The 23,971-nt window shown below is 37.0% G+C and overlaps 1 protein-coding gene across 8 annotated transcripts in view; it reads right to left on the reverse strand.

The window, feature by feature from the left end:
• Positions 1-676: 676 nt before the first annotated feature.
• PCNX1 (pecanex 1) overlaps positions 677-23,971 on the reverse strand; it is an 82,414-nt gene continuing 59,119 nt past the window's right edge. For all 8 annotated transcript variants that reach the window (XM_031505008.3, XM_077784127.2, XM_077784126.2 and 5 more), the window contains 17 exons: positions 23,375-23,525; positions 21,671-21,812; positions 20,140-20,317; positions 19,645-19,753; positions 18,904-19,033; positions 17,796-17,854; positions 16,814-17,029; positions 16,182-16,435; positions 15,003-15,233; positions 13,534-13,634; positions 12,181-12,331; positions 10,237-10,467; positions 9,572-9,846; positions 7,210-7,451; positions 5,732-6,168; positions 4,220-4,360; positions 677-978 (listed from right to left, as the gene is read on the reverse strand). In XM_031505008.3, the coding sequence (XP_031360868.1) occupies positions 838-978; positions 4,220-4,360; positions 5,732-6,168; positions 7,210-7,451; positions 9,572-9,846; positions 10,237-10,467; positions 12,181-12,331; positions 13,534-13,634; positions 15,003-15,233; positions 16,182-16,435; positions 16,814-17,029; positions 17,796-17,854; positions 18,904-19,033; positions 19,645-19,753; positions 20,140-20,317; positions 21,671-21,812; positions 23,375-23,525 (3,189 nt within the window). In that variant the 3' untranslated portion in view covers positions 677-837. The remainder of the gene's footprint in view (positions 979-4,219; positions 4,361-5,731; positions 6,169-7,209; positions 7,452-9,571; positions 9,847-10,236; positions 10,468-12,180; positions 12,332-13,533; positions 13,635-15,002; positions 15,234-16,181; positions 16,436-16,813; positions 17,030-17,795; positions 17,855-18,903; positions 19,034-19,644; positions 19,754-20,139; positions 20,318-21,670; positions 21,813-23,374; positions 23,526-23,971) is intronic.

A 23,971-nucleotide genomic window follows, 5' to 3' on the forward strand; every position in this document is an offset into this window, starting at 1 on the left:
CCCACTTTAAAGCTAGATGTGTTGTACAGGTTTGAGGTACCACTGCCACCACAATAAAGTTTGATGTAGTACAGGGATACTCAGGTGCTTTTCTACACATTTGTTATTTTACCATTTATTGTGAAGAGGATGCAGCAAATGCACTTGTACGAAATACAGAACATAGAACCAAACCCATGGCACAGCCCTTACCATCAACATGTATATGGAGAGGGAGGGGATTAATCCCAAAGGCAATTTAAATAATGGTATTTTATATACTTATATTTATATATATAAATAAATGTTCTCAGCAATCTCAGGGTTGTTTTTAGTGCATTGCTGTAAAAAAATTAGTGCAGTTCTCATTAATGTTTAGCTCATAAGGAATAAGAATCTATACATCTGTTCAGTCTCTTCTTGCCACACCTGAAACCCTTACACTGTTTCACCAAACTGAAGGTTTGTAGTCAATTTCATTAAAATAAGGTGGATGAATTCCACGCACTCTGTGACAAGACATGGCAATTTTTGGCAAAACAATTAGAAAAATATGAGGTGCTCTGATCTTAGAACTGAAAAGTTTGTTGATTTAAAGCATTACGCAATGCATAACAGAATTTATAAACAAAAGATATGTCTCAACAAATCTATCCTTCATGCAAGTGTTTCTTCAGCAGCTAACAACTTAAAAAAATTTCTTACACTTGTTTATTTGGGGAAAGGGACTTAGACAAATCTGTGTTTCAAGTCCTTTCCTACAACCGGACCAAAGTTTTGTGTCCTGGGAGCTGCTTCTTCTGGACCCTTCTCTCTTCTGAATCATTGGAGAAGGGGAAGTTTCAGTCTCAAAGAGATTTACACTTCAGCCCCAAGTTCAAGGACTCCAGTTTCAACAACAGCAACATATTTATCTTCAATTTGAACCAGCAGGATGGTTTTATCTATATGTGACCGACTACTTGGATCTCTGCTGCAAGGCACCCAGCGGTGAATCACCTGGGGGAAGAAAAAAAAAAAACAAACCAAAGTGTAATAAACTGTAAGCTCCACAGGGAGACCTGTCATATCAAAGTTGTAGCTGATAACTCAAGACCCTTACAGGGCCAAAGGAGCAAAACTACAGGTGCTATATGACTTAGTTGCTCATTTTTCAATGACAGCATACCCATAGATAAGCTGCATGCTGAAGATCTGCTTCTTAAAATCACAGTTAGGTCTTTTACAACCATGAGAGCAACCAGTCTGATTTTGATTTGAGTAGGAACAAATTGACCCAAAACAGAACCAAACAGTTCATCCAAAGTGAATAGCAACTGACAAAAGGGCACACATGGAGATTTGGGGTATTTTGATGCTCAATTTGTAACAACCTCAGTGTTGTGCAGTGCAGAACTGCAGTTCACCAGGAGTCGGGAAAACTATTGTCTCTTGCAAATTACAGATCTTGCTGTGATTTTGTTACCTATGCACTGTGAATTCAAGGTTGATCTTCTACACCAAGTTATTCAAAGATAATTTAAAATAAAAAAATTTATAAAGAAGAAGGGGTTCAGAAACAGTGCTACAAATTATTGTACCATACTTCCTTGGATCTACAGAACTTCAGTACTTTGATCTCCTACTTCCAAGGATCCTGACTGGAATTGATTGCCAGAAGGTCCCTTTTTCATATATTGTATGTCTTTGTTCATCTACCTCTTTAAGAACATACCCTTAACTTCTGGGTGCCCCAAAGGAACAATAAGGATCATCAGCTTCATAGAAATAGAATTATCTCAAATTTCCCAACTGTGGGAAAAGAACACTTAATTCAAGACAAAGTAAGTCAAAAAGCATGTACAACCAATTTTTATAAATTTCACAGCAGTAAAGTTTTCAAGATATCCCTAAAGATATAAAAGAAAAAAAAAAGACAGAAAACCACAATCTTCCAAGATCAAATCCAAGAGACTCACTTAATCTTCATTTTACACAGATGGCAATTTCTCTTAACACTGGGTGAAGGACATTTAGCTTTGTCCATTCCATGAGATCTATGCTGCAAGGAGAGAGTTCAGCCAGGGAAGCACAGCATCTTTAGTTCCTCTGATGCTACAGTATGATATTTAAGTGTCTGTTCAAGTCTGACTCCAAAGTGTGCCCATATAGTTTTCAATTTAACACCGGTACCTTTGAGATTGCTACAGGCATCAATATCATGGCTCCTTAAAAACTTTGCATATGCAAAAAATTGTACACAGATTAAAACTCATCACTGCCATACTGCCACACTCAGTTTTACCATCTCTTCTATAATGACTGGCATTTATTTAGTACAAGCAAAATGTTGTCACTAGATAGTCAAGAGGTGGTAAGAATCTCTTGGAGGAAAAGGGTTCTTCTACACCCCAGAATCATGTATCATAGAAAGATAATACTGGGCATACCCTCTTAAAACCTGGAAAAAGCAGCTACATTCCAAAGAGGACTGCTAAACGTAATTTCTTTGAAGAAACCTTATAATGTCTTTCTCACTTATACACACATTGCACTGCATACTTAGTAAGATAAACTAAATTAGGAAAAAGGCTTTTTTCAGCAGCAGCGAAGTTTTAAACCACTGAGTGCTGAACTTCATACTGAGAACAGACATAAAGTAAACTGCTAAATGAGCAGCAACTCAGCAGGTAAGAATAATTTCTGCCTAGTCGCAGAAAGGACCACAGCCACAGGATCCGAAAAGGAGGACTGTCCTAAGAGCCTTACTGATACTAGTATGTTTAACCACAGGCAGCTGAAGCAGGCAGTGGAAACCATGTCATCAAGTTAAATCCTTTCCTCCTAATCACACTCAGGATAATCTGGTGCTTTCCCCCTTTCTTGTAAGGTTAAAAGATGCTCTTCTAAAAAAACCTGCTTATATGCTGCACCAAAAATAGATGAGAAGCATTCAGAACAACCGCTTACGCTGACCTTTAAATCCTCTTGTTTTAATCTTTCTATAGCATCAATCACTGTATGTATCAGCATGCTGCAATTCACAGAACACACTCACAAACTCCTGAAAAGAATTGTCCAGTGACACCATGCAAGAGGACATGTTTCAATATAACCCTTTACATTCACCGTCTTTACCACATTCTTGATCTGCAATAGTATGTCTAAACCCAAGATAACTGAGAACATTTACAACAGCATTCACAGGTATTATCTACAACGTAACCCTACTGTCCCAAGAGTGGGATGTCAACTCTGGCAGATTGCTTCCATGAATAATTGTGTTTCCAGGGCCTTTTCTTGATGTTGATGCAACAGCAAGGTAGATACAGTGTACACTGTGTAACTGGCATTTCTCCATTTCCTAGCTGAAGTTTGCATATATATCCACAGTGATGTGGACTTTCAAGTGGCAAAATCTATCCCTAAAAGCAATTTATAAATAATGTCTCCAACTAAGGTAAGTGGTCAAAGAAATTTCTTCAAAACTGATCTATTCCAAATAAAAATACAGTTGTATTGAAGAACAGTTGTAGACCATTTCAGTGACTTTTCCCTCTATCACTGAGAGAATACTGGAGCATATTTATAGGCATCAAGATCTTAAAACAAAAGTACATCTCAGTAAAAATCAAAAGGTTTCAAAGACCACAATGGGTTTTTTGCTCATAAAAGGAGCCTAAATTGGGAGATGGGTTTTCTAGCCAGTGCAGTGAATTTTTGTAAACTGCAAATGTAACATCCATACGGAAAAGAAACAATTTCAAGTCATAGGCTTTCAAAAGTTTTAGTTAAAACAGATTTCCTTCTTAAACACCTACCATGTATCTATCATATAATAAAGAGACATGTAAAAACGCTTATTTTCATCAGAATAATTTAAAACAAAATGTTGTTAATCTTTCAATTACTTGTTAGTAAATCTTTTCAGGGATTGACAATTTAAAGAAAGGAAAATGAATGTTGGATGAATGAAAGCAATGCTGAGAAATCATGACAAGCTGAAAGAAGGCAAGGAAGGAGTGGTGGCTTACAACATTTGAAACATCAGCCTGCATCTTCTGCACAGAGTTGTAGAAATGGCTCTCTGCCTCGAATTAGGATTCTAGACCTGCTCTTCCAGCAACAGTGACTTTGAGGACAGCTGCTGACCTAACGTACCTACTACATCGATATTTGCATTGACATATAGGCAGACTGCCGCAGAATCAAGACACTGCCCTTTTTAAGGTTAGCTTGCCAACTTCCAAGCAAAACTTACATGGCCTTCCATGCCTTCCTGAGGACTCCAGTCTTTCCAGCTGTTTCTTCCAGCTTTTAGCCGTATCACCTCATCTGGCCACTGCAGCTCTTTCCTTTTTGACACGTTGATCCCTTCCAGTACTTGACTGGGATCCATTAACTATAAGTAGGAATTGAGTTTTGACTGTTAGTTCAGCCAAAATTAAAAGAAACAGATAAACTGTAACCTTTTGCATAATTCCAGATAACTGACTTTAACCCACTGACATTGATTTCTGACCAATTTCAAGGTTGGAAACTTGAGCTCCAGGCTCTCCAAGCCCAAAAAGCACTGAAGTTGGAAATGATGCTGTGTTTTCAGATACCAGTGAATATGGTGAGTATGCCAGTTCACTGAAGCAACAGCTCCGGTTCCATTCCCCACCTCTTTCAGTTATACTAGCTCATGGCAGGATTGGGGAGATGGCACAACAAAAGCATTGGCAGCACACAGTCCAGTAGCAGAGAAAAGTTAAGTGATTATGAGCTGTTACAATAGGCTCATTACTTCTTACAGAATACCTTAAGAAACTTGGGGAATTCATCGTTAGGCAGAAGTATTTATCTACTAGCATTGTTAGTTGAGACCCACCCTGTGTTTTGAAGTAAACTGGCCTTTCCACAGGACAAGCAGGAGAAATCTCCTGAAAAATTCTTCCTATTTAAGGACAGAGAGAACTCCATAATGTCCACTATCCAAGGGCACATATCCACTTTATCCTCCTCACACAGAGGATTAGTAAGCAGCTTCATAAAAGGGCCCTTGCCTGCAAACAAAAGCTATTAAGCACAGACCTGAAAAATTAATTTAACTTTGCCCACTATGATGCAATTTACTAAGGATTACTCTAAACTGGGGTAGTATCACCAATGAAATCATGTTTATTATGATCTAACCTCTTAAATAAACTTCTTGAGGTTTCCCACAAGTATAATGCCAAAGACATGTATGTGGGGCTAATAAAAGCTAAGAAAGCAAGAATATACATTCCTGGATTTTCACAAAATAAGTAAGGCTGCCATGATTAAGTTAGTCAATAGTAAAATGCTTGCTGCTCAGTAAACCCTGAAGTGGATATAAACAAAGAATAAATACATATGAAAGTGAAAGCAAGTATTTTACACTTACTTTTGTGGAAAATCTACTTGGCTTCAAAGAAAAAAGCTGTCTATCCTGCAAATGAAGCCGTTTAGCTTTACCTGCTGTAAAGTATAAAAGGTAAACTAAATATGAAGTGGAACTGAGCTCCACTGACATTCTCAGAGCTGCACTACAGCAAAACAGAAAAATAATGTAGACAAGGAACATACAGGAAGGCTGCTTGTCCAGAAAACCTTTTCTTTACATTAATTCTCCACATAACTGCACAGAAACTGTACACCAGATATTCCAGAACACGTATTTGTAATTAGCGATTTCAACAACATACAAAGGAACAAGTAATAAAAGCGCGTGGAAACACAAGTTAACTTGTTCTTCTAGACTATTCACCTGGATTCTGTAAATAACGTCATCCTTTTTGGCTTGCATTTGGTTTGCAGGGCTTGCACTGCCACCTGACTGAGTTTCAGCTGCATTACTCCCTCCTTCTGTCCCTAGAAAGCCCACAAGGGCATGCTGTTTACAGGCTGGGATGCTTTGGCTGGAGCTGCTAGAAGAGGGCAGTCCATGCTGCACGCTGACCCCAGTCTGGCCAGTAGGTTCCATTTGGTTCACCATAGACAGGCGGGACTGGATGGATGATGGGAGGTTACGAAGGGATATCTGACTGGTGGAAGAGCGCCGGCAAGGCACAAAGCCTGTTGTGGATGTGCGAAGAGATGAATGACGGCTGCCGTAGCAGTAGGATGAATGGCTAGCTACTGAGGCACGGGCAGGGGAATGTCTGACAAGGCTGGACTGCACAGAGTGAGAGCTGTGACTGGTGCCTAAAAGTAAAAGATACAGAATCAGGAAAGTTTGATAAAGTCTCCCCCACACAATAGATTGCCAACACACAAATGTTTTAGTGCACAGATATACAAAATTGATTGGTCTAACCAAATCATCTGAAACAGATGTATTGCAGAAGATCTCTGCTGCATCTCACATAGCAGAACATTTCAATACATTCCATTCATCTTATCTCACAATTGCATATTCTGTTCAATTCACAATCCCTATCAGACAAGTAGCTTGAAAAATGCTTCAGTCTTGAAGTTTTTGCATTAACAATTTCCTACTTAATATTAGCACTTCAGTTTACCATACTTAAGGCAGAAAGAGAGGTACACATGCCTGTGTTTCAAAATAACGTGCTTGATTACACATTCAAAGGTTGGGTCAGAAGATTTGTTAGAATAAAAACTATTTTAAAACAAGTTCAAATTTAATACACTTAAAGTTAAAAACAGAGATTGCAGTTCACGAGCATTGCTGTAATTGCTTTTCCTATACTAAATATTTGCAGGTAACTCCTCAGCTGGTAGATCTAATTATGTTCCTACAACTACATACATCTGTAGTTTCTTTGCGAGTAAAGGCAATGTTTGAAAGACTTTCTCAGCTTTACTGTTTACTGCCTCCTTAACTACAGATCACTATGGACCCTTGGATAGATTCAGCAAGAATATTGTGCAAATACAAGAACGCTTCACTATATAAGAAATACAAAGACTCGCAAAAAATAAGGAGTTCAGCATTTTCAATCAACAGAAGTGAAAAGATCCAGTCTGTAGAAACCTGTTATAAAAAGTTATTTGATCTATTTTGTCAGCACAACTACACCCCTATTTATCAGATCCGTTTGGGAACCTTGTATTGCATAAAACAGGACTGTAGGTTTGAGATGAATCCAGCAGCTCTTAACACAACATAAAATCACATCACTTTAGTTTGCTTTTTCTTTTAACTTAGGCCAAAGAGCTGAAAGGCCTGTTCTGGCTATAGGACCAAACTGGTATGAAGTTGTTTCTTTGTTTTAACTTTACCCAGAGTGGAGGGATGAGTTGGTGGATGAGCTGCAGGAAAGGTTGTGGGATGAGCTGCAACAGGAGGGTGCTGTACTGCTCCAGGTCCCTGCCCTGTAGTTGCATTCCCTCCTCCTTGTGACATGCTGCTCTGTGACTCATTGATAGTAGCATTGTTACTTGTGCAAGAAGCTCCACCTCCAGCATCTGAATCTTCAATATTTCCACCACTATTGCAGCCAGCTCCACAGCCTTTCCTTAGTCTGGAAACATAATATAAGTGATACATTAAGGCACACGTCCTAATCATTAATATTCTAAGAAATGTTTCATGACATGCAAAAGGATCAGCACAATCACAGCAATTCCTAAAATTGTTAAAACTTGACTTTATTTTCTCAGAATATGCTTTGCAAATATAAATACTGCTTTCTAAGATATTGCAATTTTTTTCATGACAGCTATTCAATAACAATTTATGACAAGTGCTCATATAAATTAAGACTTTTTAAAAATTATGCCACCTCTTGTTATAGATAGAAAATGAGATGATTGGCTCTCACAATTAAGGGATGAATATTGGGTGTATATTAAGAGAAGCTTTATTGATGAATAGTTATGTTATTGTAGTTTGTTGTTTAGGTATCCTCTGTTCTCCCCATAGTCCCCTTCCCCCTGCTCCTCTGTATTGCTGCCACCAGACAGCCTGGGTTGTCTAGGACAGGTAGAAAGAAGGCATGTACATATACCCCTTGCATGAGGCAGTTGGGAAGAAGAGCTGACTGACAGACTTTGGGAGGGGTCAAGTCTGGCTGATGCAACCCCCAGGGATACAAAAGGCAAAGCATCCATCTTGAAGATGAGCCAGACACATGGTAGGCAGCCACGGGAGGCTTCCAGGACTGTTTTTCCTTATTTAGTAATTTTGTACTTTTTGTTAAGGTTGAATAAACCTTTCAAAATTTTTAAAGTAAGCAGTTATTTCTCACACTCTGAAGTACAACAAAGTGATAAAATTCCAACTCAAATACTTATAGAACATCCTGGTTATTTTAGAAAAGTTAAGTAAAACTTTGCTACTTAACACACTAGTCATATATAACTGTTACACTGCAAAATCTTTGTCTACATAGACTAGCAAGGAAACAATATTTACTGGATTTTTAATGCATTTGGTTTCTGTTACCTTCAGAATTGCACTCACAATTGTTTGAAGTGCACACTGAACATTCAGACAGTAGGTTAGCCACCATTTTCCAGTATACATAACCACACAGTTTTTTCAACACATTGTTTACACTAGCAAACTTCAAATGGACACAAAAACCACAGCAATCTCCTCCTCCCTTCAATTCCCACTTTTAATTTTCTTTTCTGTCACACTCAAGTACACTGAGCATCCCTTTCCAATTTTTTTGTCCCAGGACACAGAATCCTGAAGCATAAACCTTGGATTCAAATACTGTTGTGTATCACGCTTTTGCCAGTTATTCTATCAAGTTGGACAAGCTGATGGCAATAGGAGACAAATATCAAAGACTGCAGTAAATGTGGCATTTTTGGCACTCTAGGTGAAGCAGTATGTTCTGTTCTGATATGCTGTAGATGTCCAAGATAAATACAACCATCAGGACAGCTACAGGACTGTTCAGACCATGGCACAAGCTCCTGGAACTACTAAGAACTGGGGTGCACATTTCTGAATGCCACACAACTGCCACTGCTGCTTTTGGAGGCACAGTCATAGAGGGCCAGAAGTGCAGTAAAAGTTCTGACGGCCTATAAAACACAGCACAGCAAGCATTTGTACTGGATTACCCAGGGGTCACATGGGGCAATAATTATATTATTCCAGTTACTTGCTCTGGCACTAACATACAGCATTATGTAAGTACTTGTGAGATTTTGAACAACAGCTAAAGCTTGTGTAACTATGGATGAGCATGCTCTGAAACATTAATACAGGCACTCTCATGCTAAATATTTGCCAGACAGGAACCCTACCAAACAGTCCTTATTCTGTAAAGATGGTATTATAGATTGCAAAAGCCATCATACTGAAAAAACACAGTACAGAATTTGTATTGTCTCTCATTAGAAGACATAGCATTAGATCTGAAGTTGCAGTTCCTGCATCTAGACTTTGTCTTCTTTCCTCTGAGCTCTCATTTACATAGTTTGTGCTATATTCTCAGCCTTGGAGATTAATCCTGTACCAAAGCAGTTGCCATATGTTACTGATGTGCCTAAAATAACAGTCAAGGTTTATTTATTTAATGTGACTGAATATTATAAATTATGCTGTGTTAGGCCTGTGCAAGACTAGTTAATGGAATATGAGAGCATGAACACATACGTATGAGAACCCCTTTCCTCAGCTCACCTGTGCCATGTGGACACTATGAAGTTTCTGATGTTTCCTAAGCTGATGGCTCCCCCAAGAATGTCCTTTAGTTGCTCATGACTATCTGAATAGGAAGTAGTCAAAGGTGAGACATAGATTGGGTATCCAATTGGCTGGTCACAAGAAGAGTTGATCATGTTCCTCAGAGCTTGTTTAGCATTTTGGATACTTCCTCTTTCTGGATTACGATTACGCAGGAAGACAAGCTCCTGCTGTTGTCCTGCCCACAGGCCACGTACACACTCCTTATTGACCTGCAAAAGCCAAGAAGAGAGGCTGTGTCACCAAGTGAAGCAGTGAGAGCATGTGGTGACTGCTGTGTTACACCAAAGCCTTCGTGAGCACATGCAGTATTGCACTGCAGAACTGCCAGCATTCACACTCAGTTCTTCTACAGGCTGAACTTAGGGACACAGGCTGCAACAGTGAGGATAAAGAAATTTAAGAATGGGATGAGAAGTGAGAAGAAACTGATTTTCTGATACAATACTTACACTGTATGAGAAGAACCAGCCCTATTAATAACAAAACAGTAAAGACTTCAGTTGAGGCAGCAGTTTGGTATAGTTATTAAAATAGTTTAGTATAGTTATTAAAATACACCCCAACTTGCTGTCACATTATGAAATGTACACAAAGCTTACCTTAATGACTCTGAAACTGAGATAGCGCTTATTGAGCATAATGATTTTATATTCATTGGTGCCATCATCCATCACGTGGCGCAGAGCAAGAAGGGATGGAGAATTGGAAAGAACTGCACTTCGCCACGCAGGGTCCCCTTCATGTGCTATAACTAGATTTTCTTCATGAGTTGTTATAGCTTCATAAAGGACAGAAGGATCATCATACTCATCTGGAGAAGTGAAGTGATCCTGTTTCCAATAATACATGCTCATTAAGGTATGATTATCATTTCAGATGTAATAACTACATATAAAAATAAAACATTTCACACCTCAAACTTTTCAAATTATCAGTGCATTACATAAAGTTAGCCATCAAAAGTATAAAATACCTACTTTAGAACACAGTTAAAGATAACTTCTTTTACAACAGATTGGTTCTGTTTGCTTGTATTTGCTTCTTTTTCACCTTAAAACCGAAATGATTGGAAGGACCTGCCTATCACGGATTCAAGTAAATTTCTAGGTGAATTTTACACTAGATTTTTATCTATTTATAATGTTGGAAGAAGCTTTTTAGTTTTAGCTTCTTATTCATAAGCCTCCAAAACTGTAAAACACTCTAAAGCACTGATTATTCACTGAGATTGTACTATATGAAAATACCAATAAGAAAAACAATATTTACTATTAAAAAGTTCACATTAATACTTGATGACAAACTTCTCCTGAATCAAAGTAACTTAAATTACTATCAAGACAACTTACATTACTGTCAGTCAAATTAACACTGCAAAACACAACACAAGCAAAACACAAAACCTCCAAGTTCAAGTCAGTAGTGCATAACATTACTTTCTGGGTAAAAAAGGATTTAGCTTTGGTTAATAGCTAAATTTCCACAGTGACTGAAGCCTGAGTTTGTTCATGCACTACAAGTGAATTAAATCATCTTTCACAAATTAACAGAATAATGGTCAGAACTTTTATTTTTTCACTGATAGTATGAGCTGGCTTTTTCTCACTCTTCTATTGTTTGACTTCAATCAAACCCATTTTGCACAGCAACCCTTTGAGAACACTTAGAGAGCTGTTGAAGTGGTACTTCTGCTGGTTTCAACAATGATTTGGCAATTATTCTGCTTTGCTGTATGTACTGCTATCACACACATTCTCCTAGATTCAGAGACTTTGTGTTACATGAATAAGTTAATTCAATCACTGCTAGTTTTGGGAGACTCCAAACTGCAATGAAGGCAAAAAAAGAAACCTTTATTATTAATTTTTAAAATGCAACTAAGATTTGTTTACTTATTGCTTTTCAAGCAATCTATTCTTCCTAAATGCCAACACTTCTCCCCCCTTACAGAGTGCTGATCACTAAGTACATTTTCTTGTACTTGCTGAGTTACTACATGCACTGAACAAAATCCGAGATCATTCCTCTTCACCCACACTTCACTACAAAGACAAACTCTAATTTCAGCTTATGGAAAAGCAGCCTTCTCATTCTCACCTGAAACCTGTGATTACAACACTTCAAAGTAAAAAGAACAAGAAAAACAACTCCCACTGGAGGAGAGGACTATGCAGCTTTGAACGCATAACCTCTTAAACCAACTACATATGTGTAGGGAGGGAAGACGGAAAATACCAGAGGAGCTGTTCATAAGGGAAATCTCCAGATAGGTATGAAACAGAGCTTGACATGTTCTCTGATCTACAGTTAATGTAATTTTCAAGCTCTGAGCATAAACAGCATTCCCTTTTCCTCTGTATCACCTCCCACAAAAGCTGTAATAAATCAAAGGACAAGACAGAATAGTCGCTTATTTTCAGTAGTCAATTTCTATCAGTCCTTTTATTCTTATCCTATTTTTTCTTTCTCCCAGACACTAATTTTTGAACGAAAAAATGCACAAAAATAAAAAACTGAACACATCTTTCTGTGTAATCTCTCACTTGGTGTAGCTTCAGTGACATCCGTATTCCAGGGACCACTACTTTCCTCAATAATTCCATGTCAGCAAAGATCCATTCATCTCTAATTGAAGATATACGGAAGTCACCCTTAAATAGGGCATGCAGGCCATACAGGAAGGATTCCAGGTTACTGTTGAGGGGGAAAAAATGAAAACAACCCACATATTAACAGAAGTACAAACATATTCACAGTTATCATCACTGCAAAGAAACTACTGAGCTGCACAGACACAAAATTCTTCTCTACCAAGGTAAGCTACAGGATAAATGAGGGAAAATATATGTGTGTAAAAAAATTTGGTGCATCAGATGTCTACCTGCAATGAACAGGTAATGAACAAACTATACATGCAACTGATTATCTACATGAACTAAAGTAAACAAATATCATGAGGAGTGTGTGGCTTAATTCTAAAAATTTTTGAAGGCAAAACTTTACAGGTTAACACAACAGTTAAAGGGTATCCAACTTCAGTTGTCCATACTTTATAACAAAATAAAAATGCTGTTAACTTTTCATGCTTAAAAGGCACTATTTTCAATTACTAAGCTAACTTAAGAGTGAAGAATCAAATATGCTATGATGAATCTTGGAAATCCACATATACACGACCTTCAAGAAGCAATTACCTGGTACTTAGAGGAATTAATTAACAGTTGCCCTGAAATTGAAGTAGAACAGGTTTTATAGCCAGCATCCAACTGACCAATAGCTTCCACATCCAATTATGCTTATTTTTAAGCCATCACCTTGTGATTTCCTGAACCTTATAGCTGTATTTTACATTTGCTTTCTAAAATTTAGGTTGTCAATCTGCAAGAAAGTTGCCATATGACAACAGATTTGAGCTGAAGATTTGTACAAAAGACATCTGCTTGCCAAAGAGACACCTAAACTGTGATATTTACCACAATGCTCTCATCTAACACATCCACCAACACGTATCAGTTTTTTTATTTTAAGAAACTTACCTCTTTTTCCCCTTATTTCCATATAGGCTATCTAGTTGGTGCAGGAAATGGAGCTTATTTTTAGAACTCGGTCAGTTCCAAACTGGTTATAACTAGTCCTTACCCATACCAGAACTCTCATCTTGAATTAGTTCAATAAAACAATGTGCTTAGCTACAAGTTCTCCCTCATTTGCTCTTCTTCAGTTACACTTCACTGGCTGTTGTAATGAAGACAAGTTACACAGGAAATCTGCCCAGTTTAAGGCAAGATTACATTAATTATCTATTTCTCCTAAGAAAAGATATTAATCTAAAACCTAATCTAAGAACTCAGAGGCATTTTGAGGACAGGAAACTTACAGCAACAACATTTTATTACCTGGACATATGATGTGAAGCTGTTCCCAATGCTCTCCGCCCCAGAACACACAGTCCATAACACAATGTCACTAGGGGTGAGTCTTTACTTGAATCCAGTGGCTTGTAATAACACAAGAAAAAAATTAATTAGGTGAATAGAATAAAGAAGTGGCCACTGAAAAGCAAGATTCTGCCAGAAAGAGTTGAAAGACCCAAATGCAGCATTTCTCACGTGTATGTATGTACCTACCACAACAGTCACTTTTAAAAAAAAACAATTCTGATTCAAAGTCTGAGCAAGAGTTTTGTAAGTATTTAAGAATACTTGTAAAGGTGAACATACATATGTGATTATTTGAAATAAGACAAACTGTAATCTAAACAGATGCATGCTGCACTCCCCATGGTGTGTATCTTGCAGGGAAACTGGTGATTAGATAAATTACAGGGTTTAGAGTAAAATATTTTCTGTGAATACAGTGGATTATCACTGGTTAGGAGTATTCAAGCCTGATTTGCCTGATTACTTCCCTAGACTACAGCTTTAGTCAAGGGGTTGGTTAGGGGAGATCTGCCCTCAGTTCAAGGCTAATAGTATATAATGTCATTAATTCAATTACTTAATTGAATTAATGGCATTCAATTAAGTGATTAAATCTGATTTTCAATACATATAGAAAATGGTTCATGTTCATTTCTTGGAGGGAAATATGTTCTTTGGTTGCTGTTTGTCCTTTGACCACAGGACACTAAGTCTTACCCCTGTTAAAACTGGCTTTAACTGATCTTTTACCTCCAAAGCCAAACTGAACCCTTAAGTCTTGGGTCTCTCATTAAACACATAAATTCCAATTATATTCCTGTCCCTTTAATTTCAATCAATTTCCGCTTATTATAAAGGCAACGCTAATTTGACACAGTTATTTTGTAAACAGTAAAATGTCATGGCATTCCTCTACAAATATACTAATACTCCTATTTAAAAGGTGGAAGGATTGTGGAAAGAAGAAAAGGTTGAATGTAGGATGATTGTTTTCACAAGCCAACAATTCCAGTGATCCAAGGAAATGGTATAATGTGATCACTGAGAAAGGAATGAGTCTAAGCTGGAAATAGGTATCTTGGGTTTTAGGGATTTTTGTTTTGGAGTTTTTTTGTTTAAGTTAGGTATCAGTGTTCACTAATCAACCCTAAGTACAAAACATCAATTCTGCAGACATACCCTTCTGCATGTAGATAAATGTCCAAGATTCAACTGGTTGGATTTGAGGTGGCAAATAAAATTCATTAATGAACTGGTTAAAAAGTACACTCCTTCCCTGAATCTATTAAATTCACATCTCAGAACTGGAGGATCAAAACCATTTAAATCGAAATACTAGAATTATACATACTTATTTTAAAAGTCAGCATTAAAGCCATCTGTAAGTCAAACCAACAGGAAAAAAGTGACACCATCCTAGTGAATAGCTTTCCTCACATGCTTACCTTTTCTCTTCGAGAGCAACAATATTCTATCCAGTTCAAATATATCATACAGAAGCTCTCTCGTGAGATCCCTGCCAGACGGTGGTCATAGTCCTCGTCAATATTGGGGTTAAAAGTTGGGTCTACATCCACATAATTGCGGTCTGTGCACAGCCGCAGTCCCTCCTGCATTGTCTCATTAGCTAACCATTCCTCTAGCTTGGGGGATGTTGTGACATAATAGATGATTCCCTGAAACAGCAGCAGTTAAAAATATGAGTCAATACTGCAATTTAAAAAAAACCAGTCAATCTCAATGCTTCAACTTATTTGATTTTTTTTGTGGAAATGAACAGAACTGATACACAGTAGCATTTAAATTGCTCACAGGTACAAGAGATTTGCATAGAAAACACAATACAGGCGGCATACAGGAGTATTTTTCAAAGACCGTCAGGATTTCTGAAGCCTACATTGAAGGAATAAGGAAAAGAAGGATGGTATAGAATCCTCACTGTAATTCTTGCAGAAAACAAATACATAGAAATTTTTATTTAGTTACCATGAAGGCTTACATATAGAATTTCTAAAGAATTCTAAACTTTAAAAAAGCTAAAACACAAAACATTTTAAGATTGCTGTGCTAGGGAACACCACTTGTGTACTTGTGTGAATAAGTATCTTGGAAATATATTAACCTGAAAATTTTCAGCTCTCAGTAAGAGAGTAGCTTATGAAAAATCTCAATTAGTACACTGATTACCTGAAAGGATCTGAGGCTACAGTTGTCTTAAAACTGGAAGAGAGGGCTTGTTTCTTATTTAAGAATCAAAGATGAGTTTGGACAGCTTATGAAGACTAAAGCAGCTTGGCTTTCTCTAAAGAAACTAACCAACTCTTCTCTTACAACAAAGCTATTGTGTTTGAGTAACAGTTTTAAACTTTCTATTCCAGCTTCAGCTAGGAGGTGTCCTCCCTCTGATCTAGAGTACATGGTCATTGCCCTGCTCATGTGCCAGATGACTGAGTCGCCATCAGTACCACAAACTGTCCTCCTTTGCAGAAGGTGTTCATACAGCTGCAACTACCAGCTCACGCTATGATCCTCATGTGACGGACATTATGGGTTCAAGACATTGAGCAGTTCCCAGTGTAGCCCAGCCGGCCTCCCCCCACGGGCTGCACTGAGCTGAACCACACCTTCACATAGTAAGTGGTGAGAATTTTCCGGAGATCAAAGACTTGAAGCATGGAAGCTGCACTGTTGTCAGTGATGCTGTAACCCTCCAGAACATACTTCGTTACAAGCACTTCCCAAGCCAGCCAACGCTGCCCAAAGGCAGCATTAAAGGAAAGCATGTGAGGAAGATGGCCTGGTTCACAGCAACAAAAACCTTCATCTTCCTCTACACCTTCAGTGATGGCCTCTACTTCTCGTTGCTGACAGTAAGTTCCTTAGGAGAAAACAGAGGAAAGAAGACAGAGTTTAATGCTTTATATGACTGCTTTAATGTGAACTTGTGTTTGGAAGACTTTAAAATTCAATCTATTTCCAATTAAATTATTTTAACACTAAGTGAACTATCCACCAATAAACACAAAAGATTTAGGTTAATTTATCACTCTAGGATTCCACTTTAGTTAGGTTTCACTAAGAAGTATCCATGTTACACTAAAATGGAAAGAGGGATTTAGCATCAAGTTACAGGAACATCAAGAGGCCCAGTAGCCCATTTTCAAAGCAATTAATTAACAGGATACAACTGAAAATAACTTGAGTTTCCAAAGCAGAATCCTACTTTTTAGTGCTTAAGGACATCTAAGATACTCACCTCTGAACTCAAGCCCCCTCAGCTGGAAAGTGACCAAGCCATTTCCTATCTCTATAAGGTGTACTAGTGCATTGAGGTAGTCAGAGGCTAGGATGAAGCAGTCCCCAGTACTGTAGTTTCCCCAGCGACCCAGCAACAAGTCTCCACATAAGCTGTGCTGAAGGGAACGGGTTAAATGCTCATAGAAGATAGAATTCAGGTTGTTATCATCTGAACCTGCAGGAAGATTGAATTTAGGTTATCTGAAACTGCAGAAAAACATCAAGCTTGAATGTCAATTATTACTTCACATTGAATTCTATCTTTTTCTTAACCACAATGCTGTTTCAAGGTCATGATTTATCCCCCACTTTCCCTTTTTTATGGGACAAATACTCCAAATGAATGCCAAATAACATTTGTATTTTGAACAAATTTCTTCTTAGTCACTCCTCCATTTTCCAAATTATTCCTTCAGTTCCATTCATGCACCTCCCATCAACCTATTCAATATAATAAAGGGCAAAAGCAAATGAGTACAGACATCTCAATGTTTGTTGTATTCATCTCATTACCATGACATTGAGACACCCTCAAATAATAGTTGGTAGTTTTTAAATCACTCAAGAATAAAAAGCAAAACAGTTTAATACCTACTACAATTATAAGCAAAAAGGTAAAGCAGGAACACAAACCTAGGAGTGAAATAAAAAATCTTATGGCAGAGCCTAAAGAATAAAGCAAGAGAGATGACAGAAGAAAAACTAACAGACAGTGTGACAGATGTCGGGCATGGTTGGACAAGATCAGAGGGCAAAGTGATCACAAATCCTATAAAAATCCAATAAAAGCCATTTACATTAAAAAAAAAAAAGCCACCATAAGAAAATTCACCCCTAAAAGTAAAAAAAAAAGAAACCCACCCATCCGTTTCACAAGTGGCCCCCTCCCCCTCAAATCAACCAACATCCAAAATCTCCAAACCAGCTACCAAAATTTATACCTGGATTCCGATCCAGCTGTGAAGCCAGTCTAGTATTTGAATGATCCACACGTTTTGTGCTGAAAAAAATAAAATAAAACATACTTAATAGAAAATATATTACTGCAAGAATGTCTAGGAAAAGATGCTACTAATACAGTATTCAATATTCCCAATGAAATAGTTTCAAACAGTTATTTAAAAATAATTTTAAATGCATATTTTCTGCTCTTCTCATATGTAAAAGTATTTTTTGTGTATGATAGCATTATATTGTCTAATAAACTTTGTCCACAGTAAAAAGCCACAGAATAATCTTGCACTTTAAGTGCAAGTGCATATATTTTCCTAGGCATCAAAGTTTTATATGTGAGAAAAAGTTAAGACCAATTAAATCAGCTCAGCTAACAGTTAAGTAGACTTTAGTGAAAGATTAATTTTTAGATAGTTCTTTCATTATGTGAAATTACTATAACTTTAATCTAAGATTTGGAACATTTCATTTAAACTGTTGTAATGTTAGAAGGAAAATAAGAAATACCAGAAATCTCCACTCAACTTGTCCTGCACTGTTTATATAATATTTTACTGGTCTGATACACTATCACCAATAGCGACCTTAAGAGAAATAAAACAAAAAGAAACATATTCTGACCTGAAGATTCTTTTACTACTGATCCCACCTTGAACAAAAAAAATACTTACTTTGAAAGATTTTTGTATTCAATTAAGCCAGTTTTGCTGTGAGCAGAACAATAACGAATACAGGTAAAATACACCTGTGAACTGGTGCCCAAAACTTTGTTATACATAACACATAAACTTACTTTTTGATTAAAATTGCACTTCACAATGCCTTAAATTCCATGTTTAAAAACGCCAGGATGGCATAGCACTAAGTAGAAATTACTTAAGCACTGAAGCAAATGATCCTAGCGTAAAGAACAGCTGCTACAGTATTTCAGAAACAAGTTCAGTAAAAATTTGCAGTGCTTTATACTGGTTTTCTATGACAGAAAAAAGTCAGTAGAAATCCACAAGTTAAAAAAGAAACACACTCCAAACCAACACTTCAGACATATCTTGTCTATTAAAGACAAATTATTTAAAACTTTATTATTTCACCTACTTGTAGTCTCTTTCCCAGAATTTGACAGGCCTGGCATATGAAGTGATGAATATTGCACTTCCCAGAAAAGGATTCAGTGGAGTAGAGAAGAAAGCTGACACAATTGCTTGGACAAACAACATGGCAGAATCTGTAGGATAATAGAACTAAGGAAAGCAAAGCAACAACTACTTTTTTTTTAGCTTCTGTGATTGTGTTCAATACAGACAATAACACCAATGAAGAGCAAAACAAGATCTCTATGACTTTCTATGCAGCAAAGATGTTTGTAAGATGTCCAGCAATAAGGGGATTCTTTTTGTTTTAAAGGGATTGTTTTTGTTTTTAAATAGATGGAAATCTGGCACTAGACATGACAGTCATTCCCAAAAATTCAGTTGAAAATACTAACACAACGCTCCATTCAAACCAGCCTACAGAAGTTTAAAATACAAAACTCAAGTCTAAAACCATAATGAGTGACTCCTGTAAAAGGAATGACTACCAAAAATAAAATCATATGCTCTTCAGAATTACTTGTGGTCCATGTTTCTTTTACATCAGGATGCCATTCCTACCATTACCATAACATTCACAGCATTGTAACAAGGTAGAAAATGTGCACAGCTTCTTTCTAAATACTCACTAGACAAACCTGCTCCTTCAGCAGTTTTACCCCATAACACAGAATCCATTATAATGCTGTACTCAGAAGTTATAAACACACAACTTCAGAAGAAGGTTTGCATTTTCAAAGGATACGTGGCACAGCAAAGGGCTGGGCAAAAGCATGGAAGGCAGACCCCCATGTGATCTGCCAGGGAGCAATGTAGGTATATACAAATCTCAATTTATAAAAGAGTTCCCAAAGCTACAGGGGAAAAAAGAGAAAAATAATTCAGTATTTTTATTAAAAATCAACATGTCTTGCATCCTGAGGAATTTACTGGTCATCCTAGAGTTCTTACTGATCTACCAGAAGCATTGAGACTTCGAAAAAGGATGTATTTATAAAAGCAAGTAACATAAGATGCACTTGATTGTTCTATGTACAAACTCAGGAGATGTTTAGAAAGTTACATATTGTTTCTCAAGCCAACATAAATGCTTTGGGAAAGAGAAGCTTTAGCTGCCTTACAGTATATCTACTACAGTACAAAAGACTGAGAATCTGCAAGATTACCTATCAGATAGGACTATCCATCTGTTTTCCCCTTTGGATGAACCGAAACACCTAAAAATAGAGTTAAAAGTTACCTTGCTGAAGAGTATGGACATGAAGAAGAGATCTAGCAGCATGGTCTCAGTAAAACTTTTGTAATCAAAAGTAAAGAAGAGCACTGTGAAAATAACAGTGACATACTGGCACGTTGGGCTACTGAATGATGAACGCAGTAACTTCAAGCCAGCTATTGTGATCATTAAAGCACCCAACCTGTGTAAGGAAGTCAACAAAACAATTATTACCTGTTATCTCAAAGGGGTTTAAAGACCACTTAAGTTGTGCTGTCATGCAATAACAATCTATTCAAACTTTGATTTGGGTTTGCTTTTGGAATTGTGGGCAGGGGGTGTTAATGATTTGTTGGTTTTTTAAAGACAACTTCTGGTTTTTTGTTTTTAAAAAAATGTTACTATCTAAATCTTCTCATCAGTACTCTCAAGCCAACCAATGTTCAAGATAATTTCTATGCATGCCACTAAAAAAAAAAAAAAATACAAGATGAAATATCTTTGTAGTCTGAAGAGAAACCTGATATTTAATTTAGGTTATGAATACTAAAATAAAAAATGCTAGATTAATCATCAAGAGGATGTTAATGAACACTGGATTATCATTTCCTGTGTGACTACTGCTGTAATTTCTATTGAGGGAACAGGAGTTTTTTTCAGACATAGCAACTGACATAGCAAAAGGTTATTAAAAAAAGAATTAAAAGTAAGATAATGGCAACATTCCTCCCAAAGGTCTCATAGTGACTGTGATAATGAACCCAAAGCAAGAACTTACTAGATGCGGGGATTAAAATTAAGAAAGCCAAAAAAGCCACAGACCACCCCACAAAATTAACTGAACAACATGCTCCCACAAAATATTTTCTGTTTAGTTTCAATACTTATAAGTCTTTTGTTCTAAACGAATAGAACTTCAAATCCAAAAAAGACACCTGGTTACTGTTTCTTGGAGGCAAAAAGTGCAGTGCCTATTACTGAGCTATCATTTGCTGAGACAATGAGATACACTGCTCAAGGGATTATAACTATGACTCAATTTAAGAAGCAGTGTGCAATTCCATCTGGATATGGATTATACTTAGGGGCTAGGAAGCCTGAGGAATTCCTTGGTGAGAGAAGAAAGGGGCAGAGAGGCAGCACACTGGCACACCAACTCAGGGAACAAGTCTGAAATTTACACCTGATAAAATACCAGAACATATCAACACTATCTTGAAATTGCCATCTGGATAATCACATGATGGATGCAGTAGCTCAACAAGCAAACATCACACTACTAGGTAATTCCACAACATTCCATCTTCACAGTATTATGCTGCAAGTTGAATGATTTATCTTTGCAGGATTGTCCAGTTTAACAGTGTAATTCTCCAATGAGTTTAAGGCAGCTTTATACAGGCTTTCAAATAGAGAAAAGCTTTATTTATTCCTTGCCTTACTCTTAAGACAATAGCATTAGGTGTTCTGTCTTCCCATTGATGCCACAAGTCACCATCTAATTTCTCACCACAGTAGACATACTCAAGATTACTTAATAGCCTTTTCTACTTACTCAGTATCCAGTTTCTTTGGACTAGCAATATTCTTAGCGCTGCTACTTAGCTCATTGAGGACTATCAGTGGATAGATAACATTCTTCTCTACAAAAAGGAGCCAAATGTGAAGTTTCTCAAACCACATAACATGTGCAGCATCTGTCAAGATACATTGAAAAGAAGCAATCAGATGGCACTGTGAAATCAAAAATCTCTGGTTACAAAATAAAGACACTTCACCCAATTAACTTGTTTTCTCAAAATGGACTTTGGTAGTTTTATTTAAGCAAAATAAAGAGACGTTCCTGTCTGTAGCCCCAGTAGAGTTTTTGCAGTGTTCACACAACAACAGAACAGTTGGTAAGCTACTTGCTTACTGTACACAGAAGGAAACAAACTGGGGTCCACCTCTTCCATAATTTCAACATTGCTATTGATGAAGCTGTTTGAAATGATGCATTTTAATCTCATGCAAAAGGATGCTTTTTAACTCTAATCTGAAGGACTCCTGGTTTAAAACTCTACAATACAGAAGAGCTTATGTAACTTGCCAACACAAATGTCTGTCATTCGAGCCACTTCTTTTAAACTTCTACAAGCATACTGTAAGGTATGTTTCAAATTACTGCAAATTACAATAGATTTTTTTCTACAATATAGGCTAGAAGATTTAATGTCAAAAGTTGATGCATACATAAAGGGCATCTACTGTAGCTTTTCTAGTTTTAGAGATTAAAGACTTAAGGCACACAGTTGCACTTTTCACTTCTTCCAGATAAAGTCTGACATAATACTACAACTGCTATACATATTTATCCATCTTTACATGCAGTCACTGGGGAAAAAAAAATCCCACAAGTTAGACATCAACGAAAAGACCACATTGAATGGCTGCTACAATGGTACAAAGTTTGCAAATCAATTCTGAAAATTCTTTGCTCCTGAAAGCAGCAGAATGCTCTCTTGTTTTGACAACTATTTGAAAAGAAAAACCAAACTAGTTTTAGTAGTTTCCAAGGCAATTTAAACAGGAATTTCTTAAGTCTGCTGTTAACGATAAAAACATTCCAGCAGTGAAGTCCACACAATGTACCACAACAGTTATCCATCCAGGAAAAATTATAAGCAGTGTAACTTCATCTTTTCTGCATCTCTGGGGAAAGATTCCATGAAAACACAGGCTTTAGCACAGGCTGCAAGCACATATCTGTGCAGCTCAAGTTGTAAGACAGGTCCCTTGGTGTCTTCATCCATCAGTGGACCACTGGCACTATTTTCTGCTGTTAAACATGTCAACAATACTATCAAAAACCAAATCAGTGCCACTATGAATTCTCCACCACCATTCACCACATCTAATCCTATAAAACATCTGAAAACTTGCTACACTGAGCAAATACAGAATGGAACACACTTGATCTTTATGAAAAATTCTTGAGGCAATCATAAGCACAAACTCTGCTACTTAAGATTTTCAAGACTATGTTTTAATGGAACTGCTCTGAGATAAGGTTAACACTCATCATCATCATAATCAGTTAAGAGATATATAAAATGTCATGGAATCAAAGCATGAGGAACTGAGAAACAAATACATTTATAGATCAGATGCAATGAAATTCCAGTGGTGAGAATAGTAAAGAGAATAAGTTTATCAATAGGTAACACAAGTTGGTCAGCAGCTACAGCAAGTTCAAGAAAGTGTTACAAACAATACTTACTCCGGACTTCAAACTGATGGTATTCCTTGGTTTTTAGCAGCGGGTGAGAAAAGCAATGCCAAGGAAGCTGCTTTCGGAGTTGAGGCAGAACATAATGGGTCACAAAGCCCACCGTACCCACCAATGCATAGAGAACATAACTCAAAATAGGCTAAAAAGAAGAAGAATTGAAGAAATTAAGATTTATGTTCCATAAACAAAATAAAATACTACTTTGCTAGTGTCTTTTCCTATATGCAGGTGCTCCCCCAAAACTAATGAACCTCTTAATGAGAAACTGTACTACCAATTTTAATATAAAACAAGAAACCCTGTGAGAAAAAACACCTTTGTATCTAATAAATTTTGTCTAAGATGAAATGTGCTTCCAATTAAAAACAGTACACCAATCTTATTTTACAGTCCATTGCTTCTGACCCATATGCATTTGATTTTATAAAGGTATTATTCTCTAGAGGCTGAACCCAATTTACATTTCCATCTGCTAGATAAAAGGAGGTATAAGCAAATCATTAGTTTCACATTCACTTGAGAAGCTAAGAAGCCTCACAAGACCAATTCCTTCCACAGAACTCACAAAAATACTGTAAAATTTAC

Source organism: Lonchura striata, chromosome 5, assembly GCF_050655825.1.
Source record: "Lonchura striata isolate lonStrDom1 chromosome 5, ASM5065582v1, whole genome shotgun sequence".
NCBI classification, from domain to species: domain Eukaryota; kingdom Metazoa; phylum Chordata; class Aves; order Passeriformes; family Estrildidae; genus Lonchura; species Lonchura striata.